This window comes from Brachionichthys hirsutus, unplaced genomic scaffold (assembly GCF_040956055.1).
Source record: "Brachionichthys hirsutus isolate HB-005 unplaced genomic scaffold, CSIRO-AGI_Bhir_v1 contig_923, whole genome shotgun sequence".
Classification (NCBI taxonomy): domain Eukaryota; kingdom Metazoa; phylum Chordata; class Actinopteri; order Lophiiformes; family Brachionichthyidae; genus Brachionichthys; species Brachionichthys hirsutus.
Window position 1 is genome coordinate 22133 of NW_027180593.1, and position 24812 is coordinate 46944.

The 24812-nt window shown below is 39.8% G+C and overlaps 1 protein-coding gene across 1 annotated transcript in view; it reads left to right on the top strand.

Annotated features, from left to right (window-relative positions):
• Nucleotides 1–24812, top strand: part of LOC137916079 (neurexin-2-like) — a 45578-nt gene that overhangs the window by 17318 nt on the left and 3448 nt on the right. The window contains exons 9-13 of the mRNA XM_068759199.1: nt 1184–1374; nt 1832–2005; nt 2402–2521; nt 19551–19732; nt 21430–21601. Coding sequence (XP_068615300.1) covers nt 1184–1374; nt 1832–2005; nt 2402–2521; nt 19551–19732; nt 21430–21601 — 839 coding nt within the window. The remainder of the gene's footprint in view (nt 1–1183; nt 1375–1831; nt 2006–2401; nt 2522–19550; nt 19733–21429; nt 21602–24812) is intronic.

Genomic DNA, 24812 nt, shown 5'->3' on the forward strand with positions numbered 1-24812 from the left:
GGCGACGATGGAGGAATCCTGCTATAACAGCCCCTGTGTCATTCTCAAGCGACACCAGCTTATTTGGCAATGCATATGCTCCAAATGTTTTAGTCCTTGTAGGTATTTTTTGTTACAGAGAGAATAGCAGGGAAACAAAGTAAGCTCATGTGATAAGCTCTCACAGAACATTTCTCCAGCAAGCCTGCAGCAGATGCTCACGCAGACAATACAGATGAAAAATGGCTTTCAACACTTTCGTTCATTTTTTTTCTAGCCCGCTGTCTGTTGATCAAATTTAATCTCAAAACGATGGCACGCAGTAAGCATTACAAACGTGCTTTCACATGCGCAATCTGAGCACTTGCTGTCTCTGTGGTATAGCATCCTAAAACAACATAAAACACATTCACTTGGAGGCTATTTTTCTTTGACGTCATGCTCCAGTATCGCGCTGCTCTGTTCCCACAGTCGCACAAACAGAGGGATTCTGGTCCCTTTTTTTTTTTTTTTACTGCATCTTGATCATGCAGCGGTAGGAGAAGGCAATCAATATGGGACAGGAGCCCTGTAAGGCAAAACAACCTGATAACCTAGTTACTGACAGCTGCTGTTTGAGCAGTGTTAGCATTCAATACATTTCTAAACTCGTGATACTGTTTGAGTGCTACACAATGAATTAAATGGGGTGAATTGATTTTAATGTTGTTTGTATCAAGATTGCACAGAATTGCTGGTCCTGTGGGTGGAAGGTATTTGCTTATTATTTATCCGGAATGTTTCTGAGCTCTAGTAGTGATAGCCTCTAAAGCTTCATTACATCCAGTATATTTTAATTTCAGGGTCATATGAGTGTGTTTTGATATGATAAAATAAGATGATGTGATTTAAATGGGCATTGAGAATTCAGTTAATCTGCATATTTCCCATCATCCCACCTACCTAGGAAGTAGCCTGACGTTCATCCTGATCTGCCTTTTCAGTCGCTGATAAATCAGGAATTGGTTAAATGACTTGTATCCTCAGCAGCAGCAAAACAATTGAGCTTTGCACATCAAAGAGAAACATGGTTGTCCATTAGAATCATTTTAATTATGTAACATGCATTAATCACATAAAAAAATATTTGATCGTCTAATTTTTAAATTAGGTAAGGAAGTAATATTAGATGCGACATAATGTAAATATCTACTTTGTTCTGTAGGTACGTTCACTATGTTTTTGATTTGGGAAACGGGCCGTCATTGATGAAGGGGAACTCTGACAAGCCGCTCAGTGACAACCAGTGGCACAATGTGGTGATCTCCCGTGACAACAACAACGTGCACATCCTGAAGATAGATTCCCGCACCGTCACCCAACACGCCAATGGAGCCCGCAACCTGGATTTAAAAGGTAATCTTTATAATCTAGTGTAAGCGTTTACTCAGAAGACAAAGTGGAGACGGGTTAGGGTTAGGGACCGCACAGGACCTTCAGAGTTAGCCATGATATTCTTTTTTTAGGGGATGATCGCAATGTTTTATTAGGAAATTATTTGGACCTTAAAGTAAAAGTGCATCTGTTGTGGTATTTTATTTATTTTGTTGTATTCTTAACAGCAGTACAAATACTTTATATGACAGAATTATATGTAAATCTCTGTCTAAACGTTTTGTTTGAATTGTTTTATATTGCACCTAATACCATATACTACTCAGTTTAAATGGCCCTATAAGCAAAATACAGTCATAAAATGTTTTTTTCTTCTTATTTTGGTATTAAGTCTGCTGGTTTTACACACCAACACATAATTAGTTGTGAGAAATGATGTGACTTTGTTGGACAGAAATTATCTTCCTGTGTCTCAAAGGTGAACTGTACATTGGTGGTGTTGGCAAGAGCATGTACAGCAGCCTGCCCAGGTTAATAGCGTCCCGGGAGGGATACACGGGCTGCCTGGCCTCTGTGGACTTGAACGGAAGACTCCCTGACCTGCTGACCGATGCGCTCCACAAGGTGGGAGAGGTGGAGCGCGACTGTGGAGGTGAGGCAGGGGTACACGCCGGAAAGCACGGAACACCTGTGGAGCATTCCCGCGATCTTATTTTCATTCCTTTTCCAGCCAGAGGAACTGCTCACTGAAAACTAAGCTCACCTCTGTTGCAGTAATGGCTTTGCTGAATGCTTTGCAATTATTACTTTGGAGACTTTCTGATCAGGTGATATCTGAATTGGTGGAGCAAAAGAGATAAGGGCATTTTCTTTTTAGATGAGGTTTAATAATTATAATAAGTAATAATAACATTCGTCTTTCCGTCGGCAGACGCACTGTATTGTTTGCGTTACTGGGTTTACATGCATGTATTCAATGGTCTTTAGTGAAGAGGCATAAATAGAATGGAGAGCTCCTGGTGTATGTGCTCTCTATTACGCCACGCAGGTCCCAGCACCACCTGCACAGAGGACTCCTGTCACCATCAGGGAGTGTGTCTGCAGCTATGGGAGGGCTTTTCCTGTGACTGCACCATGACTACCTACGGGGGAGCATTCTGCAGTGACCGTGAGTGTGGGTGTATCATGCCTGAACGGGTAGACTAGAGGGGAAAGCCTGCTTTAGTTGAAATATTCCACTGGTCCCTACATAGAGACAATTATGCAAAGCTAAAAACCAAACCAGAAATGTTAATTTTCCAAAATAGATGCAGCTTGAACAATAGCAGTGAGCTAAAGAGTCTTATTTCATATAGAAATATTTTTATTTTCAGCTAATGAAAGTAGACATGCTCGTATGGGACCTAAGGGTCTGTCCCACAGGATTGGTATTTTATGTTTCACTTTTCTTATTTTTACATTTCAGTCAGTGGGGTTTCTTCTCGGTTTACTCACATTCCCGTAGGAGGCTATTGTCTATCCACATTAGCACAATTTATAATTTTTTTCTGGTGGTCATAATGTCTGTGTCCTGGGATACAGAGTTTCTCACTTGTAATCGGTTGCTGCCTCTCTTGACTATCTATTTCTTATTGGGGACCTTCTGACTCATCTCACCTTTCAAATTAATCTCTCCTTATGACTGCAAAGCCACGCAAAAGTGATGCGATGCTGTCAGCAGGTTGCAACATGATGCTCTGTGACTCATTTGAAGCAAATGAGTTTTCTTGCTGGTTAGAAACCAAAACCAATTATTTTCTGAAAGATAGGAAATCAGTGTAAAGAGTTATATGCGATTTATAAAATTATCAAAGCAGTGCGATATGCAGTACATCTATATATATATATATACATAGATGTATATATGGACACTGGGTAAGACATTTAGATATAATGTACAGTGGAACCTCAGTTCGTGAACTTCTCATTTCACGAACAAATTGGTTTATGAACACAATATAGTAATACCGCTGTTTACGAGTGTACCTACTTTTACGAGTCGAAATTCGTTACATTTTATGACTCAACAAACGAGTAAAACATTTTGTCTACATTCTACTCGTCGTGTCGCTGGCAGCGCCACCGCTATGCTGCATGCAGCACCTAAGCCTGCTGTACCTTTTGGTTTACGAACGTTTCGGGTCACGAACGGAGTCAAAGAACAGATTAAATTCCTGAAACGAGGTTCCACTGTACTTTATTCATCCCCAGTGGGGAAGTTATTTTTACACTCGATATATTAAACACACACACAGGACAGAGCGCACACATACTTCACACACAAAGGGCCTGTAGATGTGCAAATAATAGAGAGAAGATGGAATGAAGGGCATCCTTTTTTGTTCACTGTTCATTCTATTTTTTAAACATTGACATGTAGTTTGAGTGTTGTCATTTTAAGGTGCTGACGTAAAGCAATTAATATGCTGCATTAAATACTAATTGCATAAGACACATTGATCGCAGCACATTTTCAAACACTCTGATCTCATTGCAGCTTCCGGTATCAAAAGCCCTCTACGTCCAAAATAATAGACTCAACTTGTACTAGAAGAGTTTCAGACTTATAATAGCAAGAGATTCACATTAAGCTTTCTGGTCCAGCGGTCATGGCAAGTTAAGCTTCATTTGCAGTAGAGCCATTTAGCAGAACTGCAAGAATTGGGTCTTTGTGGTTATTATTGAAATATAGTGTTATGCAGTATTATTTTAAAAGCGAATATTACCCCTTCAAAACTCTGCAGGGGGTTATTTGAGGATAAGGAAGCAATGTTTGCATCTAGTACACAGTGAATGTGTACATTATAGTCCAGGATGCTCATAATATTGCTGCTCAATGCTCACCTTGTGCGCTGTATTTTATGTCACTGTCATCACTTGAAGTTTATGGCAGGTAGTAGCCCCCATCTTTTCAACAGTCTGCTGTGTCCATTCACATCTAATATTGTGAAACAGCCCTTGTTTAACGAAGTAATGCTATTTAGCATATTTATTTTGAAAATGAAGTTTAAAGGTAATATAAAAACCAACTGCACAAATATGAAATGTGTTTTTTTATCTTATTGTTGTTTCTTTGTAAATATAATATATTTCTGTAGATCTATATTACAATTACAAATTTGTGTGACTAAACTCTTAACACTTAATCAAACAGTAAGTTCCCAAATGTTTTTAACGTGACCTTCACTTCAGGTGAAGTCATTTCCAATTATGAATGTGTCCTGAAAGTTACAAGGATAATCCAGAACTGAAGTTCAGACATAATCTTGCGCCCTGGGACCAAGGCTCATGAAAACACCGTGCTGTTCATGAAATGGAGACTTATTTAAAATAGCCTTGTGACTCTAGCTCATAGAGCCAGTTGCCTGAGCCACACTGAGTCAAGCATGTTTCTCAGAAACTTGAACCATGTTTATTTTTAGTCTGACATATTGAATAGATTATAATTGCACTATAATTGATTCTCCTCTTAAATCCTCCAAACAGCAGATGTGAGGGGGAAATATTTAAGCATCCCTGTAAGCATTTCTGATTAGGAATCGCTACCACTGGCACGACAGTGTGTTGTGTATGAGAGAGTGGAGGTGGATGCAGACGCCTCATGTGATCCGATGGAGTCTGAAGGGAATGAGGAGTGACTCTTGTAGGCAAAATGACCAAAATACCCCCACGAGTAAGACTGCAATGCCTTCTTTCCATCTCCTAGTAGCAGAGAGAGAGAGAGAGAGAGAGAACATGAGCAGAGGAGCTATTTAGTGGAATATATTAGTCTAGTCTTCTATTCCGCCCTGATTGCGTTATTGGAATGAGGTCAGAACAGAATCTGTGGCTCTGAAAAATCAGCATCTTAAGCGTCCGTGATGCTGAAGGAGAAGATGGATGTGGCGTTGGAGGTTTTCTTCTCAGTCCCAAACCTGGCCACATATCATTTGAAAAGAGCAAGAGGATCACAGATACAGCGCCTCCTTTATTATACCCATTATATTTCTTTGATCAATCAGTCGTGTCTTTGGTGCTTTAAATACTCTTCCAGACCAAACTATTGTGATTATTTTTCAGCCTTTTGTTTATTTTTTTATTTTTTTATTAGTTGAGATTTGCATACTAATAAAATGCAGCTTTAAATATGTCATGCATGATTCTGCAGCTTCCCTGTTTGCGCACCGTTTTCCAGACATCTATGAAAATGAAAACATTTGTAGTTGTCTTTTTACATTCCGTATAGGATGACTTTTGCTAAATCTTTCTTCTGTGTGAGTCATATGGATGCATTGAGCTGGAAACTGCTGCCACAGCTCCACGCTGCTACATAAATGGAGATAGGGAAACTCCAGGATTGTGAAATTGACTCAAAGAGCTTGCAGGGTTTTAAAAGCGAAACTGCTGCTTACTTGTAATTCTTTTCCAGAATAGAAATCAGCCAGACTCCTCCTCACAGGTCAATGTGTAATGGCTCACTGCATTTTAACACCTTTCTAGCCATTAAGGCATGAGTGGAAAACTTTGGACATTTGCAATGATGTGAAGAGACGTAAAACACCTGAAGATATCATACCCCGCAAGACTTGTTTTAGCGTCTCTGTCCTTACAGTTCTCACATTAAAGAACAGCATTGTTCACTTATGTGTTATGTTTTAAGGGTTTTTCTATAAAGGGCAGTATTGTGTCATTAATATGCTTCCTGTTTTACAAATGTGCATTACATTTACTGATATGTGTGCTGAAGGAGGGATTTGAGTGCCTTAATTATTTTATTTTTATTTTACCTTTACCAATCATAATGTCATACATACAAACATATTTATTAAATATACGATGAAGTTGACAGTCTTTCATTTAGCATCGGGTCTGTCTGTGTAAAAATGTGGTTAATCTTATCTATACAGCCTCACAGCATTGGTGTACTGCGAGGTAATATTTTCAGTATTAAGACTGAAGTTGTACTTTTAACTGCTGTTGTCGTACGCAGTAATTTCACACTCTCGTGGGGCATTCAATTTAAATTGGTCACTAATTAGCTCTTTACAAACAGACCCGCTCGCTATTTAATCTACTGAACATTACTTACCTGACCTCTTGCAACCAATGGGTGAGCAGTCACGGATAAGAATAATTTAATGTAGCCTGATAGCTGATTAGAATTCGCAGGACACAGCCTGTGCTAAGCTATATCAAACAGATTTTTTTTTAATTACAAGCCCCGCTCCCGGTTTCAGAGCTGTGACGGGTTATTTCACAATTAGCCACGGCCTCTTATGACTCACACTGCAAACACTGACTTCTGGAGAGGGAGTTCAATCTTCTACCAATGTCACACGGAATCAAAGAGTTCGAGAGAATTAACCGAACATTTATTAAACACGCCTCACCTCCTCTTTCTGTCGGGGAGTTCAAACCAAGCCTCTAAGATCTGAAGTCACTCGCAACTCTGCAGCCACAGTTTGACCACTACTACTTTATTTTTGCTTTATGGGTTTATGATGGCTTTTGCCAGTATTTTGTTTTATATAATATTATTCAGGCTTTGGCTTGTTGGCTTGATTAATTCATGAGCATATTGGAGCTAAATGAAACTATTGGTTTTTCATCAATCAATCCCTTTCCCGGTCTAATACTGCCAAAAGGATACTAAAGACTAAATTGTACGTTATTATTACAATTAGTGGTGATTTGTGGAGCGATATTCCCCAACGTGTGTTAAAGGCCCTCTCCAGTTTTGAGAACGCCATCATGGAAGTGTTCATTTCCAGGTAGAGGCCTCCAGCCCTGCTGGTGACTGTCTCTCTCTGTCCCTCGCTGCATGGAACTATGGCGGGTTCCGCTTGACACCCGGACCATGCAGCAGCTGAGCCCCCAGAAGAATGCTTGTCTATGCTTGCTCCCAGGGATTTGCCAGGGCTTCCCAGTCCCTGCTGCAGGGGCTGTGTGAGAGGAGAACGGTTACATTCAGTTTACATCATGAAAGCTAGACGCACTCACGAGGCGTGTGCAGAGCTTCCCTTCTCTTTGGCTTTGTTTGTGACTTGTCGCAAACACTCAGACACACAGTGACACCATGCTCACTTAAGCGTCACTCATCGGCTGCTCCGCTCATAAAGTCAGATCTTCCACTGTGTTTGGCACGTGGTGAATCATGACCCACTTTAATGAAGAATTTAAGAAGATGTTGATGCTATTGTGGCTTTAATCCCACAGCTTCACATCATTTTGAGGCCAGCATAACATCAGTGACAATTAATTACCAGCGTGATGCTCTGCAGAGGTGCTTTATGTCAGATTAAATGTAGTTGCATAATCTGTCAGCTGTAAACCAGGTCAGCCTGATGCTCTTATTTATTATTACATTTTTAAAGCAGCATGGGACTGTTGCCAGGCTATTGATATCGTTAATGTATGCTAAACTACCTCACTAATAGGGATCAAGTTGAGTCGAACAGAGACACATTACACTCCATGTCTATTTTAAAGGACTAATTATTAGTTTGTCACGAATTTGGGGGGAAAAGAAAAATGGTTTCTGTATGCAGATATGCCCAAAAAAATATATTCAACTTTTCCTCTGCACAAATATACTCCTCCATAAAATTGCATTCCCTTCAAGTCCCTTTCAAAGTATCTTGCATGAAGACAAACAAACAACCAATTGCGCGATTTCATAAACTCATTGACCGAGGTACTAGTGAGGAGTCAACAGTTATCCTGCCAATGATGGCTTTCTTTTGCAGCCGTGTTTGTATGTAGGGACTAAAACATTAAAGTCCTCTTCTCCATTAATTGAGTAATTTATTTGTCGTCATAATTATTACAATATTATGATGGTACATGTAATTAGATGAAGACAAGGAGAAAAAAAGGCAGCTTCTAATGCCAGTAGCTAGAGAGAGAGCACTCCCAGCATGCAACACGCTGCAGACTATACAACACTCTGTTGTCTGTTTCAATATGAGATGGATTTCTGTACTTCCTGTCAGAATTGGCATCTTTTCACTCCAGCCAGACCGACCGGCTGCTTACTGGCTCTCGAAGCCGCCCCTGTGGCCAGATAAAAGCCCATGTGCTAATCCTTCACTTTCCCCAGTCCATTTATGTAACCTAGTAAAATTGAAAAGCAGATTTAATTTATGTAACACAACATAACAAGGCACTCAGAAGGCTAAAATGTTTTGCACAGTGCAATAATAGCCAAATCCATTGTGATTGACCAGGCAAGCAGTGGACAAATAGATAGCAGTGGTGTGTCAGAATTGTATGCAATAGATGCCAGTTATATCAGTGACACATGCATGTGTACAAGTCTAATTTGATTTTTGGGGGGTGGCATACTGTGCTATTCCATTGAGTATATTCAAGTATCTCTAAGGTAGTGGGGTTCATAAAGTGCACAGATAGAGCAGCAATGCTTGTACATCCAGCCTTAACAGAGAGATGTACGTTTCATATGAAGATAATTATAATGCTGCGTTTGACACCTGAAGGACTGTCACACATCGTTCGTATATCCGACAGAAGTGAACTTCCATGCATACGTGTGACAGCCGCATGCTGATCATGCATTAAAGGTTCACTCACACCAGGATGTCAGTCAGTGGGCACTCAGGTTTATCTCATTTCACTTTGCTGCTGGCTATAGCGTTTTGGAATTTCATTGTAGAAACTGTGATTTTTTGCAGAATCCTCTTGCATAGTTTTGAGTTCAGAAATTCAGAAAACAATTTAGAAATTGTTTTGCTTTTCTATAGAAAGCAAAACAAGCATAGTATTTGTTGAAGACTAGATGTATGATATAATCATAAATATATCAAGATTGATTGACAAAGTTTGATCATTATACTCCCCTAGGAGTTACCATCATTGTCAACCCTCTGAGACCAAGTTGTTGGATGCAGCACAGATGTCGTTTTTTTCTAATTGCAGCAAGCAACAAAGTGTTTTGTCCTTTTTTTGCCAGCGCTGTCTTTAATGTTTTTATAATGAGCTAAAAGGCAGCGAGATTGATGCGAGCCAACAGCAAAAACTGGGCTTCTTCTGTGGCCAAATATGCTTCTCGTGTTTTTTCAGGCTTACCGTCAAACATAGACTTGAGCAGTGAAGAGGGACGAGAACTCAGCCAAGCAAACGTTGTATCATCTGAAGTGATTACCCATCATCTTCTCAGGTTTCACATTTTGAATATCAAGGCCAAGCCCGTGTTTTGCTGGAGATAGACGGTTCTGCGCCTCTTGCACTTGTATCTTTCGCCAATGCAAGCCGTTTAGGTAGGAATTGTGCTCGTTCACACTCAAGAGACTGTGGCCATTTCCTCTCTTGTTAGCGGCGTCTTTTATGCATTGTAATCATTGCTGCAGCTCACTCCTTTCAGCCGACATGTTGAGGCTACTGAATTCTATTTCTGCACCTGCCATCTGCAGCCAACAATATGCAGCCCACTGTCACATGCAGCGTCTTTTCAGCCAGGCGTGTGCACGGTCTGCCAAGACATCAAAGCGATGAAAATAAAGTGGAGATCCTGTTTAATTAAGGTGTAGCGATGCGGGAGAGTCGCGGGTAAAGCTTTGCCCCCAGACGCCCTGCTAAAATCATTTAGGTCTGAATCTTTCTTGATGTAACTGACCCCCTTTAGCAGTCATGCGTCTCTTATTTTTAGATGTCAGCTCAACAGATCAGAATTGTGTTCTGGTGCTGCTACAAATGTATTTGATGACATTAGCTATGCATTTCATAAATAGTCTTCTGCCAGATTTTTGGTGCATTCAGGTTTTTCATTCTCTTTTTCATGCACCCTTCATGCCAGGATTATTTTAGGTGTTTTTCATTTTTAGCCTAATGAAATCAACCGAACATCACATCTGCAGGCCATGCCTTTCAGAGGATGCCTGCATTATGCTTAATTAATCTGAAAGTGCGATGATTAATCCTGCTACTTTACCCCTTGGGGCAAAAATGGATGTCTGTGGAAAAACCTCACACAAATCCTCCTGAGAACAAACAGTGCACATTTAGGTGTTTAAGTATTTAAAACGCTGTCAACATCATCCTGTATCTTGTCACGGGCAAAGTCTGCAGGCTTCTACACTTATATATGTTGTGTACACGGTCTGAATTGCTCTTGAGTGCAAAAGATTATTTGATTATGTAAATGCATTATTATCTTTCAGCCTTCTCTATAATTGGGAAAAATCGTTTCATTGTAGCCTGTAGGAGAATACTGAACCTAAATGCAAATCAATGTCCTTGAGTCGCAAAGAAGAGAAGATGGAGAACAATCATAGCAGTTTGTAGGATTGATTGGAGGAAAGCTCAGGATGTGTCAGTAGCAGGGTTGCGTGGGTTGTACTAGGTTACCCCTTCCTCTTTTGTTCAAGGAGCATGGCTTTCATCATGTTAACCAACCCTCAAAGCATGTAACTTTATAAATGCAAGCATCATTTTACTTAACTCAATCAACTGTCTGCAAATTAGTTCCATATCTTTTCTAGGAGTCATTGATGAAACATTTCCTGTGACGAGATTAAACGCACTGATTTTCACATTTATTGCTTTGAATTTGCCTCCAGATGATACCCAAGCAGCGCTCGACATCGCAGCAGTTCTGCTAAAGACATCAACATTTCCTGAGAAGCTCATCAGTGTTTAAAGTCTCCCTCTGACCCAGCTTGAAAGACAGATGGGAGAAAAGAAAATCTGATTTTATTTATGACTAATGGACCAATAAGCAAACTTACCATTCCAGAAATGCACTCTCCGTTCCCCCCCCCCACCCCCGCTTGAGTAATGGCCCGCGGCGTCTTCTTGTCACTACGAGAGGTGATGCTGCATGGCTTGCCTCTGTCCTCCTGTTTCCATGCGTGTCCTTTCGACCGACTAGTCAATCCCAGCTGATATCTCCATCGACCGTGATGTAGCTGATATCACTGCAGTCCCCCCCCCCCCCTTCCTCTCCCTTCTCTTTCTCCTGCAATCTCTCCCTCTCTGTTTCTCCATTCTCTCACTTTGTTGCTCCACACCTGATAATGAGCGCCTCTTCTCAAGTGTCAGCATTTTCTAATTCATTTTACCATTATATTCCTCCCACCCAAACACCTCTGAACTCAGATAGTCATGCATCGCCAGGGCAAAGAGGAGCTTGAGATGGAGCGAGATCTTGATTTTTTTTCCCCCCCAGAATGCATTAGGCGCCATATCCTTTCGCTTCCTCAGCCTCAGGTAGTGAGGCATATTATATCACGTTGACAGGCATTTGCGTTTCCGTCATTCACACACTCTCCAGTTGTTATCATGGCGGCACATCCACGCCAAATATCCTTGTGTTCCTTCTGTAAGAGCTCTGACGGCTCACTTAAATCAGGCTCCGCCTCTGCAGTATGATTCCTACGTGTTACTGCCAGGTCCTGCAAGGCAGTGTGCTGTAAATGTGTAGCATGTGTTTATTCACTTACTGCCTTACTGTTTTGCACCATGGCTGCCTGTTTTCCCTTTCTCTATCTCTTCCTGTCTCTCCCTCCCTCCCTCACTCAATCCACAGACCCCCCCTCCTCACTTATTTGCTCACAGACTTCGCTTTCTCAGATGCAAACACACACACACAAACACACAGAGCGGCGGCGCATGCTGTGCCTCACTGGATCAGAGCCTCTGACGACAGTAGCTATGCCTTTAGAAGGGTTCCTTTATCTCGCACTCATTAGACCGAAACTCCAAGCCAAGATATTTTTTTGCTGGAATCCAGACTGTCCTGGAATTTCACCATCCGGAATTTTGTTACGCTATGTGGGCGCTTTTTAATTAGCATATATTTTTTATTTTTTTGCTGCAGCAGTTTTAAGGCAACATCCCTGTCGTCTGATTCACCTCTTCAGAGGAGAATCACCTGCTCTCCTCCAGAGACAGACACGAGCTGCTGCTGCTGCTGTCACAGTCAGCGTTCCTCACCCAGAGGTAGCGCAGCAGCAGATCCGGACTGGCTAATGGGAGAGGTAAAGGAAAAAGGAGCAGCACGGAGAGGAGAATGCAGCAGGAGTCTGCACTGCATATGAGACTGAGCAGGTTGGATGAGAGTGACGGATCATACGTGCATTTGAAACAGAGACGCTCTGCGCTACGGCAACATTGTGGCGGATCTCCGTCACATCGGAGATTACCATTCCGTGGATTTTCTGCATCTGAGAGAGAGTAAATGAGGAGCCGCTGAGACATTATTTATTTATTTTCTGCATTTTCTCCTTCACCGTGCTGCTGCAGCTGGTCCCTCCTCTCTCTCCCTCTCTCTCCCATCTCTGTTCTCGTCCCCTTTTCCAGACTAAAACGGAGAAAGAGCATTGATTTCTGAATTAGCCTCCGCTGCTGCATCTTCTCATTTTTGACTCTGTGTCCTTTTTGATTAATGAGATGATCCAGTTTCCTACGGACGTGTGTGGCGTGTCCTGCTGCGGTGGAGGGACGCTCTTTTTACTGGGCAGGTTCCGCTCCCCTCAAGCTCCACCTGTCGGCGATGGAGACAGTTCTTGTCCCATGAGGCTTCATCCTGACACTTTTTGTGCCTAAGTGGTCATGGTTGAGCATCGTTCCTGCTTGAAATTATGTGTGGATTCATCCTCATTCTTCATTTGGATACGTATCAATTCTGCATTTTGGATACCCTTGGCTCACTTTCTGGAGAATGTGCTCTGGGATGGTTTTCAGTGAGGTCGTAGCACCGGCTTTGCCTTTCTAGATGTCTTGGCCAAATGTTAATAAGAAATAAGTTGGCCGCGCTCCAGTTTCTTCTACAAGGACATTGATTGGATTTTGACTGCTATCCTGAAACATCTCTTTTATTATTTTTGTAACGATTTCAAAGGATATTTTTCCACTATCTTGTTCCTCCCCACTCAAACTGAGGGATTATGAAACAAATGGGCACCGCTTGTCACTGAGATGCCCTGTGGTCTTCAAGTCAAACTGCCACGTGCCAAACCTTGGCCAGGCTGTCTTTACTGGGCCCATGAGGATCTGATATACATGGGTAGACTCTTTTCAGCAGGCCCTGTGCTCGGACAGAGGAGCGGTTGGTCACGCTTTAGCCTGGGCATGGGCGTGAGTTATTGTACCAGACTAGCCTTCTGGTTCGTGTTGCTCAATGTACTCCCCATCCAGACTGGAACAGCACGCGTGTCTTCTAGTCTCAGCACCACGCACCATGTCCACCATTTTCACAACAAGCATGGCACTGTTCCAATTGCCATCAACAGGATGCCCTTTCTTACTAGAGGGGGCCATGGTAAGGCATTTCCCTCCAACAATTTCTTAGTATTGTTTTTATTGAGTGGCAAGGGTCAGGAATAAATATCCAGATAAGAGCTTGATTTTGCCATCCGACATACTTAAATAAGTATATTTAGATATTTATACATATGACAAAAGGGATTTGTTGCTTCTTTATATTGAGGCACCATTGGTAGTTCTCTCATGGCACAGTGCACCATTAAACCAATTTTATCTACCCATCAGTACCAGTAATGGTTGCGTTTTTCCCATGACGCTTTCTAAGGTCGTTTTCACAGCTGACCAGGCGGGCTCGGTTCAATTGGGGAGCTGAAAGTCGCAACATTGTTGCATTTATCACTTGTTTTGGTCCTGCTTTCACACTGTGAGTTCTAAAGCGAACCAAACTTTCTGAGAATCATCCCATGGTTGAGAGGGGCGCTCGTCGATTAGACAATGTAGGAGGGGAAATCCCTCCCTCTCCCATGTTTGTTTTGGTTTGGAGTGTGCGCTGTACTTCCTCTACTCTGCACTGCATATAGCGTTACTACGTGCATTTGGTCCTGTGTTTGGTCCGGGGAGCTTTCACACCGCATTCAAAGCGAACCGAGACCCATGTTTTCAGCTTGACCAGAGTTTTTTGGTGCGCACCAACGTTCGGATGAGCTTTCACACCTGCCCAAAGCGGACTATCCCAGGAAACAAACGGGCCAAACAGCCGAGTTTGAAAACAACTTACGATGCTACAGCACCAGTGTGTGCATTTGTTTTATTCAAAATACACATCAATGGTATAGTGAATCATCATTGCAAATCTCTATCACTTCCAATGAGATTCTTATTTGATTAAACAGCAGATTGCATTCCCTGTAATGGTCTGTGTTTTATGATATGACAGTATTTTACTAAATCAGTTCGGGACTAATGACAACTTTTCCCCCAAATTATGATCACCTGGTCTGTGTAATTTGAGATATAAGAGTATAAGGGTGAGTATTGGTCGTCAATACTCTACATCAAATTGTCTTCAGTGCTTGAATTGGCTCCAGCAAAGTGCTGACACCAGATTCCCTTTTATACTGCACTTTGAATTTTCTGTCCTAACAGTCACTTTTATGTTCGATAAAAGGAGATGTGTAGTGTCTTTTTCACTTTGTCAGTTGCAATAGAAACTTGATTAATTACATCTGCACTATTATATCCATATCATTTTCGGCCAGGCTTTTACAGGTGCGGCACAGTCTATGATCAAACCGGCCTACAAAGAAAACACTTCAAAGAATCGCTGATACATTTTCTATTAGCTCTAGATTCAGTGCTGTGGCTTGTTGTGAAGGACGTGTTCCTCCGTAGAAAACGAATGTAAGTGCATCATTAATGGTGCAGACAGTACTTTAGAGAGAAATGTATACTTCACGTTATTTCCACAATGACATAATGCACTTTGTGGAATGTGTGTGCAGCTATTGATTAACATTTACTGGTACTGGGTTATATAACCATTGTCGCAGAAGAAGTCAGTTTTGAATGTGCTTGTGTGTGTGTGTGTGTCAAGGATAGCCACAGTCTTTTAGAGGCCCTCTGGGCTATGGCTATTTATAGGCCACCTATCCTACTGCTAAGCCTCTCACCCCTCATGTTGAGCACAGGTTATTAAGTATATTGTTATACCACGCAGCATACAGTATCTGGCATACGCACAGATACTAATGATGGTTTTAGCTTGTCATCGATCTTGAAATGAACAAAAATCTACATTTATGGAGAGCTTTCAGTATTTCTTTTGACTTCTGCTGCACTATATTCAAACGCCATAACAACGTCAGGTCCACGTGTCATGCACAAACAAATTTATTCACATGATGTTTACTTGAGTGACATATAATAACGCAGAACAAAATAGAAGATGAAGAACTTGAACTTCTACAATGTTTCCTTGTGTTTAATGGGACAAATAGATTTGATGGCCTAGTTTAAATTTGACCACAGAAATGTTTTTTTTTAATTTAGGTTGTGCATCATGATATTGCTTTTCAGTGAGAGGCGTTCTGGAGAAATATAACAGGATTAGTTGCCAGTGAATTAATACATAATCAAAGGTTATGAAAGAATGCATTTTCTTTGGGGTTATAATAATTAGTTGCTTATGCTCTTTGTTGATAGGCTTTTTAAATTGTTTAAAGTGTCTTTTCACTGTTGGTGTTGTGGAGGTTTTTATTGAACTAATCCATTAACAACTACACAAGAGAGGTAGCAAAACCATGACCCCCCCTGCACCAGTGACCTTATATGCTCTCATCCAGAATGTAAGCATGAATACGCTGTAGCTGACCACTCATCATTCACTAAACAAGCACTTCTGCACAGCTCAGTGAGAATCTGCTGCATTTAATTCTACAGAGCCCCAATATTGATGTTAGGATTGTCTAACTGTGGAAAGACAAAGAGTAGCTGATGCTTCCAGAGAGATATCTGTGGACGAAGTGGAAGTGGAAGACGTGGCTTAGTGTAGTTATTTCATATGACGTCTTTGAGCACTTATTAGTATTCATTACTATTCAGGGATTGATTTGAACATAAAATATATTACCCTCACTTTCAAGTTATAAAATATGAAGAAAAATGATCTAGTATCTCAATGCAATCAGACAAAATGCTTTATTTCTAGCCACAAGAACTGCAAGCAAAGGGAGAGGGCCATCAAAACATCTATCAGATAGGACTTCGTTCCCTTTCAGGTAGCATATTATATTTACCCTCCAGGATGACAGTTAGGCAGGTATGCATACACATAATTATACCAATAAATATATAAACGCATGCACACTCCCAACAATAAAAATAATAAAAATCTAGTCCTCCAGCTTCCATGTTGTGCACAGATGCTGCTAGTGAATTGAACTGATGTTATAATGCCATCATCATCATTGTTTTGTCATTTGTTTTGTAAATCAAGGCAAAAATTGCGTGTTGATCGCACTTTTACCAAGATGTAGAGGGAGAAAATAGTGGATAAGGCGAAGGATGGCACAGTGAGCAAAAATCAGAGGCCAAGATAAATGCTGCGCTGCTCTCGTTTTGCAGCAAAGCAGAACAAACTGGGGGAGGAAAATGGGAACTGAAAAGAAGAAATATTTTGCTGCAATGCATGAAAGGTAAGCCGAGATGCAGAACTTAGGCAAGGCTGCTTACAGTCATCATCGAAAAAAATGCCATTACTGGAATTACAAAATGCTCCATTTAAAGATGAAGTCCTACCTTGGCAAAAGTAACAGTACACAATTAATACCCATAGAATGTGCATCAAGATCAAAAGCAAAACTTGTCCCCTTGGACCAATGTAAAACAAATTCAGCAAGGTCAAAGAGAAGAAGAAAGGAAACAGCAGTACTATTTGTCTGTATGCATTGAATTGTGAAGGTTATGTTTGTGTTGGAGTTTTAATTTGTTAATGAACAGATTAAAAAGCGGTAACATTTCCAACACTTAAAAGCAACCTTCAAAATCAGTGAGAATTACTAGTAAAGAATGTAATTTGCTGTTGATGAAAGCACCGTCACGGGGATCTATCTATCAAAATGCATAGGTAATGAAGTCATCAATTTATGAAGAAAGTAATCTCTTGTTATCAATTTGAATTTTGCCGGAGTGCGAACATAGTAAAGCAGAGAATCACACGTAATTGTTGGACTCTCAGAGAAAACAGATTGCCGTTGTACGAAAAGACAGCTGGTGTTAATATTAAAGGCACCCACGGCCACCGTTTTAACCGTGTCTGCAGTTTAACACTGCAGCATAGCATGATGGGCGACGTGTTAATGGGACGCTATCCTCAAGTAGAGTTGAAGAGCAGGTTGTTTTCTGACTCCGCAATTGAATTTTCATCACAGTCTTCACCCCAAACTGAGGCAAATGAACACATTAAATGGTCATAACACTATAAATGTTGACCTTAATCAAAATGTTAAAAAGGAGGCATTAGATCGTATAAATCTCTTAAATGTGTTTTCATCACACTGCTCTTTTTTTTACAAACACAATTACTGAATACATGCAGGAATAGAAGAAAACACGAAATTAGTTTAACGATTACAATTGATGCAAGCTTGCAAATACTCCAGTCTTGATGTAACAATGGTGTAAAAATTAAAAGACATCAATCTTAAGAGCTGTCTTAATGAAAATTTATACCTAACCATAATGACTTCCTTCCATAAAAGCTATTCTAGTGCATTCATGGGAAATATCTTTTTGACTTTTGCAATGAGATCAAGCATTAATACGCTATCTTAGAATGACATTTCAGTCACGAGTCATGTGAAATCTGAATGGAGGAAATCCTTAATATTATAATGGAAGGATGGGGTTATTTGAGGCAGCAGACATTCAGTTTGAGAACTAACTGTCTGGACACATCATTCTCATGATGGTAAGAACAGCAATTCAACCATGATGGCATTTAATTCTGCATGTACAGAATTAATTAAGCATGTGCTTAAAATGCACAAGATTTCCTGTGTCCTAAATTCAATTGATTTGATTAATCTGATGCAAAAAATTTATACGGCAACTATTTCTACCACGTTCTACCTTGAACACCATATTTTATCTGTATTTTCTATCTGTCAGACTTTAGCCTGTCCCATTCATTCTCCTTATTTCACTGAGCTGCATTTAATAGTCCATGGAAGGAGTGTGCCTGAGATGCAATAAGTCAGGAGACAAATTCAGACTTAATATGTCTCCATAACTCCTGATTTCTGCACAACTGCTCACAGTTTAGAGCTCTACGCAAGTCTATATTCTTAATATATTTATTGTTTTCCCAATAAATCACTGCCTATACAGCCTTCAGTAATCTGCATGCTGCACTACATGTCACCTTTGTCATGTTGCCCTACTGAATGCAGGAAGGTTATTCAGAAATCTTTATTACTTCATTCATATTCACTCCGAGATGCATGAAGTATGAAATACGTGTGCTGTGCCAGCTGGGTTCAGACTCATCAGAAGTATATTAAATGGCTATCCGACTGTGAATATGTTTGTGCAGCTGATACTAGCTCTTGCACTGTTGCCTCAGAGCAACAAAGGTGCTAGTTTTAAATCCACTTAATTTTACTATGTGGTTTCCATATTCCATGTTCCATGATTGATTAACGTATAGATTAACTATAAGCTTTATTAAAAAGGAAAGTCTTTAGTCTACTCTTGAACATAGAGATGGTGTCTTCCTCACGAACAGAATCAGAGAAATACCCCACATCTACAAAGTGAACATAATATCTATGTCACATCAGGCAAAAATATGTGTGAATGAAACCCGTGGATTTATTGCAGGCTATGCCCTTATATTCAGGAGTCAATAGTGCTGGATAAGCAGCTGAAGACGAGATGATTACTGATCGTCTCGCCTTCAAGAAAATGAATGAATGGTATTGGATTTAGCCTCAGAGTTTGCAGTGCAGTGTGAAATACTGAAAATAAAAGATGCAACTTTGATTGGTGTCATTATTTAACATCTAGGAAAGTAAACCTCTGTGAATGTGGCTACTTAAATTTGATTGAAGGAGAAAGCAGTCCTCCTTGTTAAATATTTCTCACTGCCTTCCTGGTTTGAGATTTTCTGTGTGTACTATAATATTTTGAAAAATGAACAATGGTATGTGTGTAAGGCAGGCGGTGTGGTGGGGGGGTTAGGCATTTTGTTTCTGAGAGACATTTCAAATCAATACCCGGGATTGTACTAGTACTGAATATTTTGAATATTTGTCCTTGAAAATCTCCCACTACTACACAAACATTTCAGAAACAAACATTAACCAATACTATAAATTCTACCTGTTTACAGCACAACCTTTTTTTCTCTCTCTCTCTCTCTCTCCCTGACTGCTGTTTCTCCTCCTGTCTCATTCCAGCTGGAACCACGTACATCTTTGGGAAAGGGGGCGCTCTCATCACATTCATTTGGGCCCCCAATGAGCGCCCAAGCACCCGAGCTGACCGGTTAGCTGTGGGGTTCAGCTGTCAACAGAAGGATGCCATTCTGGTGCGAGTGGAAAGCACTCATGGACTCGGAGACTATCTTCAGCTCCACATAGTAAGGAGGGTTTTGAACTTGACGTGTAAATGTTACAAAACTGACAGATTGTTTTGTTAATATTCCGATGTTTTTTATGGAATAATGTCCACAAAAGGGAGATAAATTTGGTGGAAGCGAATGACTCCTCAACAGTTGCCAGCAACTGTGTGTGTTGTTTTTTTTTCTGGAGGAAATCAGCATTTTGTTGCATGTAATGACGGGACAGATTTGCCATGATGAACGCCACAGGGAGCAAACTTCTGTGAGTGGGGTAATAATTAAAATGCCACCTGTTGTCAAAGCACACAACAACAATCATACCTGGAAATAGACCCTGTTTAGCACTTTGTTGTATTCTCTTGAGACAGTGTAATGGTTTTTAAGAATATGGAATGCTTCCTTGTTGCTTCATAAACTCTTAAATTATTGTCTTCTTGCGCTATTTCTTTCCTTCTTGTGAAAACTAGGTGAGGGCTCAGATAAGCTAGTCAAAATAACACTGGCCACAAGGGAGATATGGAAATAGAAAATGCTACACATGATATATGGATTTTTATAGTGCTGCTGGCATTTAGAGGTTTTCAAGTGAGGTGCCTTTGAAGAGCATTCACTTCCTAAAATCATTGTCAGATATCAAACTTTCTATTTAACAACAGTGGATCCTTATAAAACATGAGTACACCTGTGTAATTCATGTCACCAAGGGGTCAAAATCCTCCTTAAGGAACAACCTTTAAGACATCAGTATAAATACGCCACCCAGTATGAAAAGGGCATCTTTGTCATGCTTGAAATACTCTTGATTAACAAATAAGACAAAGCTGGAACTTTACATAGTGCATCTTTACATTCAGTTCTTTCTGATTGTCAGTATTGAAAATCATTAATACAGAAATTCTGTGTTAAAATGGCCACATGATTGACTGAAACTTTGAAGAATCTATATGCCCTATGTTATGTTTAAAAATACCGGTATATAAGCAGCTCTGACATACCATCTGCTTTTTTCTTTTTTCTTTTTAAATGCATCCTTATAATTGTGTATCCGTTTTTAAATCTACATATTTTCCACTGATATGTATCAGAGAAGACTGCTGATCCGACACGTAAGCTCTGGTGGAAACAGGGAAGTGATCAGAGCTGATGTCTATAAAGATAGGTGCGAAATACTAGAGTAGCTTTATGCTCAAACACATGGGCATTAGGAAGCGAAATTAGAAAGAAAGAAAGGATCCATAATTAGGTGAACTATAAAGGCCAATCTTTTATTTACTACCACTGTGGTGCAGCAGTGTTTCCAGCTGCCAAAGGGTACTTTGGGGCTGTTTTGTAATCAAGAATAAGTTGGAAGCAACTCTATCGTTGAACCCTTATAAAGCCCCCTGGCAGATTGCTCTGGCTCCAATGATGTTGTCCTCCAGACGAGAGGGGGCTGAGTTTGACCTAAGGCTGTACTACCCTGAATTTTGCTCATGAATATGCACTGGTTTGCTTTACACACCAGTGGCGATAAACAGGACAGGTGGAGGATATATCTTACCAATTATATGATGAACTTTATAAGCAGAAAAAAAATGCAAAATTCACAAATCTAGCACATTATTATATTATATTATATTATATATTAAGACTCTGAAGCAGATGGAAGATCTGTAGTCTAATTTTTGCCAGTTGTTTAACTTGACACTCATCATTTTTCATGTTTTTATTTGCAGGATCAAGGAAAAATTGGTGTCATATTCAATGTAGGAACAGATGACATCACCATCGATGAGCCTGCTGTCATAGTGAATGACGGCAAGTACCATGTTGTTCGCTTCACACGCAGCGGTGGCAATGCCACTCTCCAGGTGGACAACCATCCAATCATTGAGCGCTATCCACCAGGTAAGACTGTGGGGACAAAGAATATGGTTATACGGCATGTAAATAGGGAGCATGACGGACCTGAATAAGGGAAGGAGTTTGCAAACACAAATCATCAAATCCACGGTTGCAAAATGTACTGTCTGTAAAATACTGACATTCTCAGTGGCATACTTTAATTCAGATTTCTGGTAGCTGTTTCCTCATTAAGTTGCCGCGCATATTTAATGTGTCGTATTTAGGGAACAACAGAGCAATCTGAAGCTGATGCATTAACGTGAAGCTGCCTTGTGCGTCTAGCAATGACAGAGTCTTCATCAGCTGCTATAGCTTGTACAGCCTGTTTGGCAGATGAGTCTGAAATGGAGAAATATTTAAATAGCCTATTACTGGATATTTTCTCTGAATATTTTTTTTATGAATAAAGTTAACTTTACAGTGAATGTAGTTCAGTACAATATAGCTAAACACAATTATTTTTATTGCCAATATGAAAATTGTATAGATTTTATTTAGGCTTAAAATATGTCAACGGCACTGCATACTAAGTGTTGACTTGGTCAGATAGGACAAACTCACAATAGCACACATTTGTTGAAGATGTGGCCCTCAATAATTTCTTCTGTCCTTCATGTTTTTTTCTTTCAAACATTTCCAAGGGTTTGTCTTTAATTCCAGGGTTCTTAATCTGTATGTGTTGAAGACTTCATTACCTCGTTTTCTAGCCTGTCACCACATATTATGCAGCGGAGACTTGGTGCATGAGTCACCTGTTGATAAACCCGTATTTTATGGTCTGTTAAAAGAAGCTTTCTATTCTTGTCAGCTCCTCTTCTAGCTCCTCAGTTGGCCTTTTCCCCTTTGCAAAGAAGCTCTCCTAAGCTTTCAAATAACTTCCTTTGACTAAGCTCTACATAGAACTTATATATAATGTGTGAACTTATATATAATGTAAGAATATGGTTGTTGTAAGTCAGAACATTGCAGCTGATGACATGAAACTCTTCATTGCAGAATAAGTACAAGTCTATATTCAAGGATTCAATTATTGAATATATCAAGTAATTATAGCATTGACATTAAGTGGGCTCTGCATCAGGAACTGACAGTTCATGCTGTTGAAGTCTGTATCATACAGTATATTTTCTGCCTTCTATGTGCATGTGTTAAATAGAGACATCAAGTCCTGCCTCACTTAAACCAGTCCTAGTAGCAGAGGTTAAAATGGACCAAAACAGTTCTGGGACCTTTAACAAAATAATGAATAAGTCTGATTGCCAGTTTCACGTTTATTGTCACAACAGTTCATGCACACATGAACACATCATGTTCAATCGGCATCTGGATATGCTCAACCTCTCAGGTTGATGGCTCTCCATGAGGGACAAATGCTCACTAAACAGGCAATAAAACTTGTGCACAGACAAAGTAGCCAACTATTTCAAATCCTGAAAAATGTCAGCAAAAACAAAAGAATTGCATCTATATTTTTGTCAAATGTGTTTTGTTTAATAAAATAATTGTTAAAATACATTTAGGATTAGTGTTTGGGGTGTTATATTCGACCAAATTAGATACTTTCTCTATAGCTGGTTTAGCTCTTGCTATGAATTTAGGGTCCCTCCGCCTACTAAATCCCACTTTAACCTCTGACTAGTAGTGCTGATTCTACCATGTTTTTTCTGATAACTAAGAAGAACTTTATCCACTACTGAACATGTGGAAAGAGACATGATATTTTAGTTCCCATTACTTTCTAATGGAGACATGGTATTGATATTGTGTGGGAGCTTCAATAAAAACACATTTTGTATATCAGAAACATGTGTGGAACAGAGGTGGGGTCAGACTTTTCCTCCTATAACTGTTTTGGCTGTAACTACACAATGTTTATTATTGACTAAATGCAAGAAATGACTGTGTTTGTTTGAATGACTTATTTTTTAATGCTTTTTTTTATGTCTACCTGAATTAACCTTTTTGTCATGTAGTACATTTAATTCCTTTACATTTTACTGTCATTGATGTTTACTTAGGATTAATCTATTCTCATAAAAAAAGCTAACTACAACACTAACTAGTGTAGCACATTATAAATAGCCTAAACCGTACTCTAATTAGCATTGAAACTGTTAATCATAATAACTAGACAACACTAAGTAAGGCACAAGTTTCTTTTAACTCACAACTGGGTTAAAATTGATAACTTGTTAACCTGTTAGCTACATTATAACTCTGTTTCTAACCATGTGATCTTTCAGTTTGCAGACTTTTAACCTTTAATCTGTCTCTCCAAATTCTTTGAAGGACACTATGATAATGAACGACTGGCTATTGCTAGACAAAGAATCCCATACAGACTTGGTCGGGTAGTTGACGAGTGGCTACTCGATAAAGGTAAAAGTTAAGTGATTAATCAATTAATCCTTTAAAATAACTAGTAATAACCTTTCCCCCCATAAGAGGTGCAGTACCAGAAGACAAGGGTGACAATAACCAAGTTAACCAATATTTTCCCTTCATTTCAATTTAAAGTTTTATTGGCTATGAATTGTGATGACAAAAATAAAGCTTCAAGTGGAATTTAAACGCGTCACAGCTAAGGGGTATAAAGTGCCTGACATTTATTTTGTTGTCATCCTTGCATCTTGTGGAAAAGCTGCACCTTATCAAAGATTATAAACCAGTTACCTAAAACACATAATCCTGGTCGAATCCTCTTTTTCCCCCCTTAACTAGATATTGTGGGTATTCTACATAAAAATCATTAAAATGCTGTTTACAACAACGTTGCATAGTTGACCAGTTCTTGTTCCTCTTAAACTGAAATGTTGTAAAAAAATATAACTGACACCACATAAAACGATGTTTGCCTGTAATTCTTCCCCCTCAGACTTGCATTTCTTTATCTCGTAGAATGACCATGTCAGTCTGCCAAACCTTTTGTTGCTGCTGCTGTTAATGTTGCTCACATTTGTTTGTTTTTTTTTCCCACACAGACAGTTTGCTTACTCGGTGATAATTCAAAAGGACCATAATTTAAAAAAAAAAAACTAAACATAAAAAAAAAGCATAAATAGGACTTTAAATATAGACTGAATGCTCCTTTGATGGTTTTAACCTGCATGTGTAAACTCTAATTGATCAAGTCTCTGCTAACTAACTTCCCCCCATTTAAAGAGAGCATCTATTTCAGAATTGACTATTAAACCCACCTGGCTCAGCTCATATT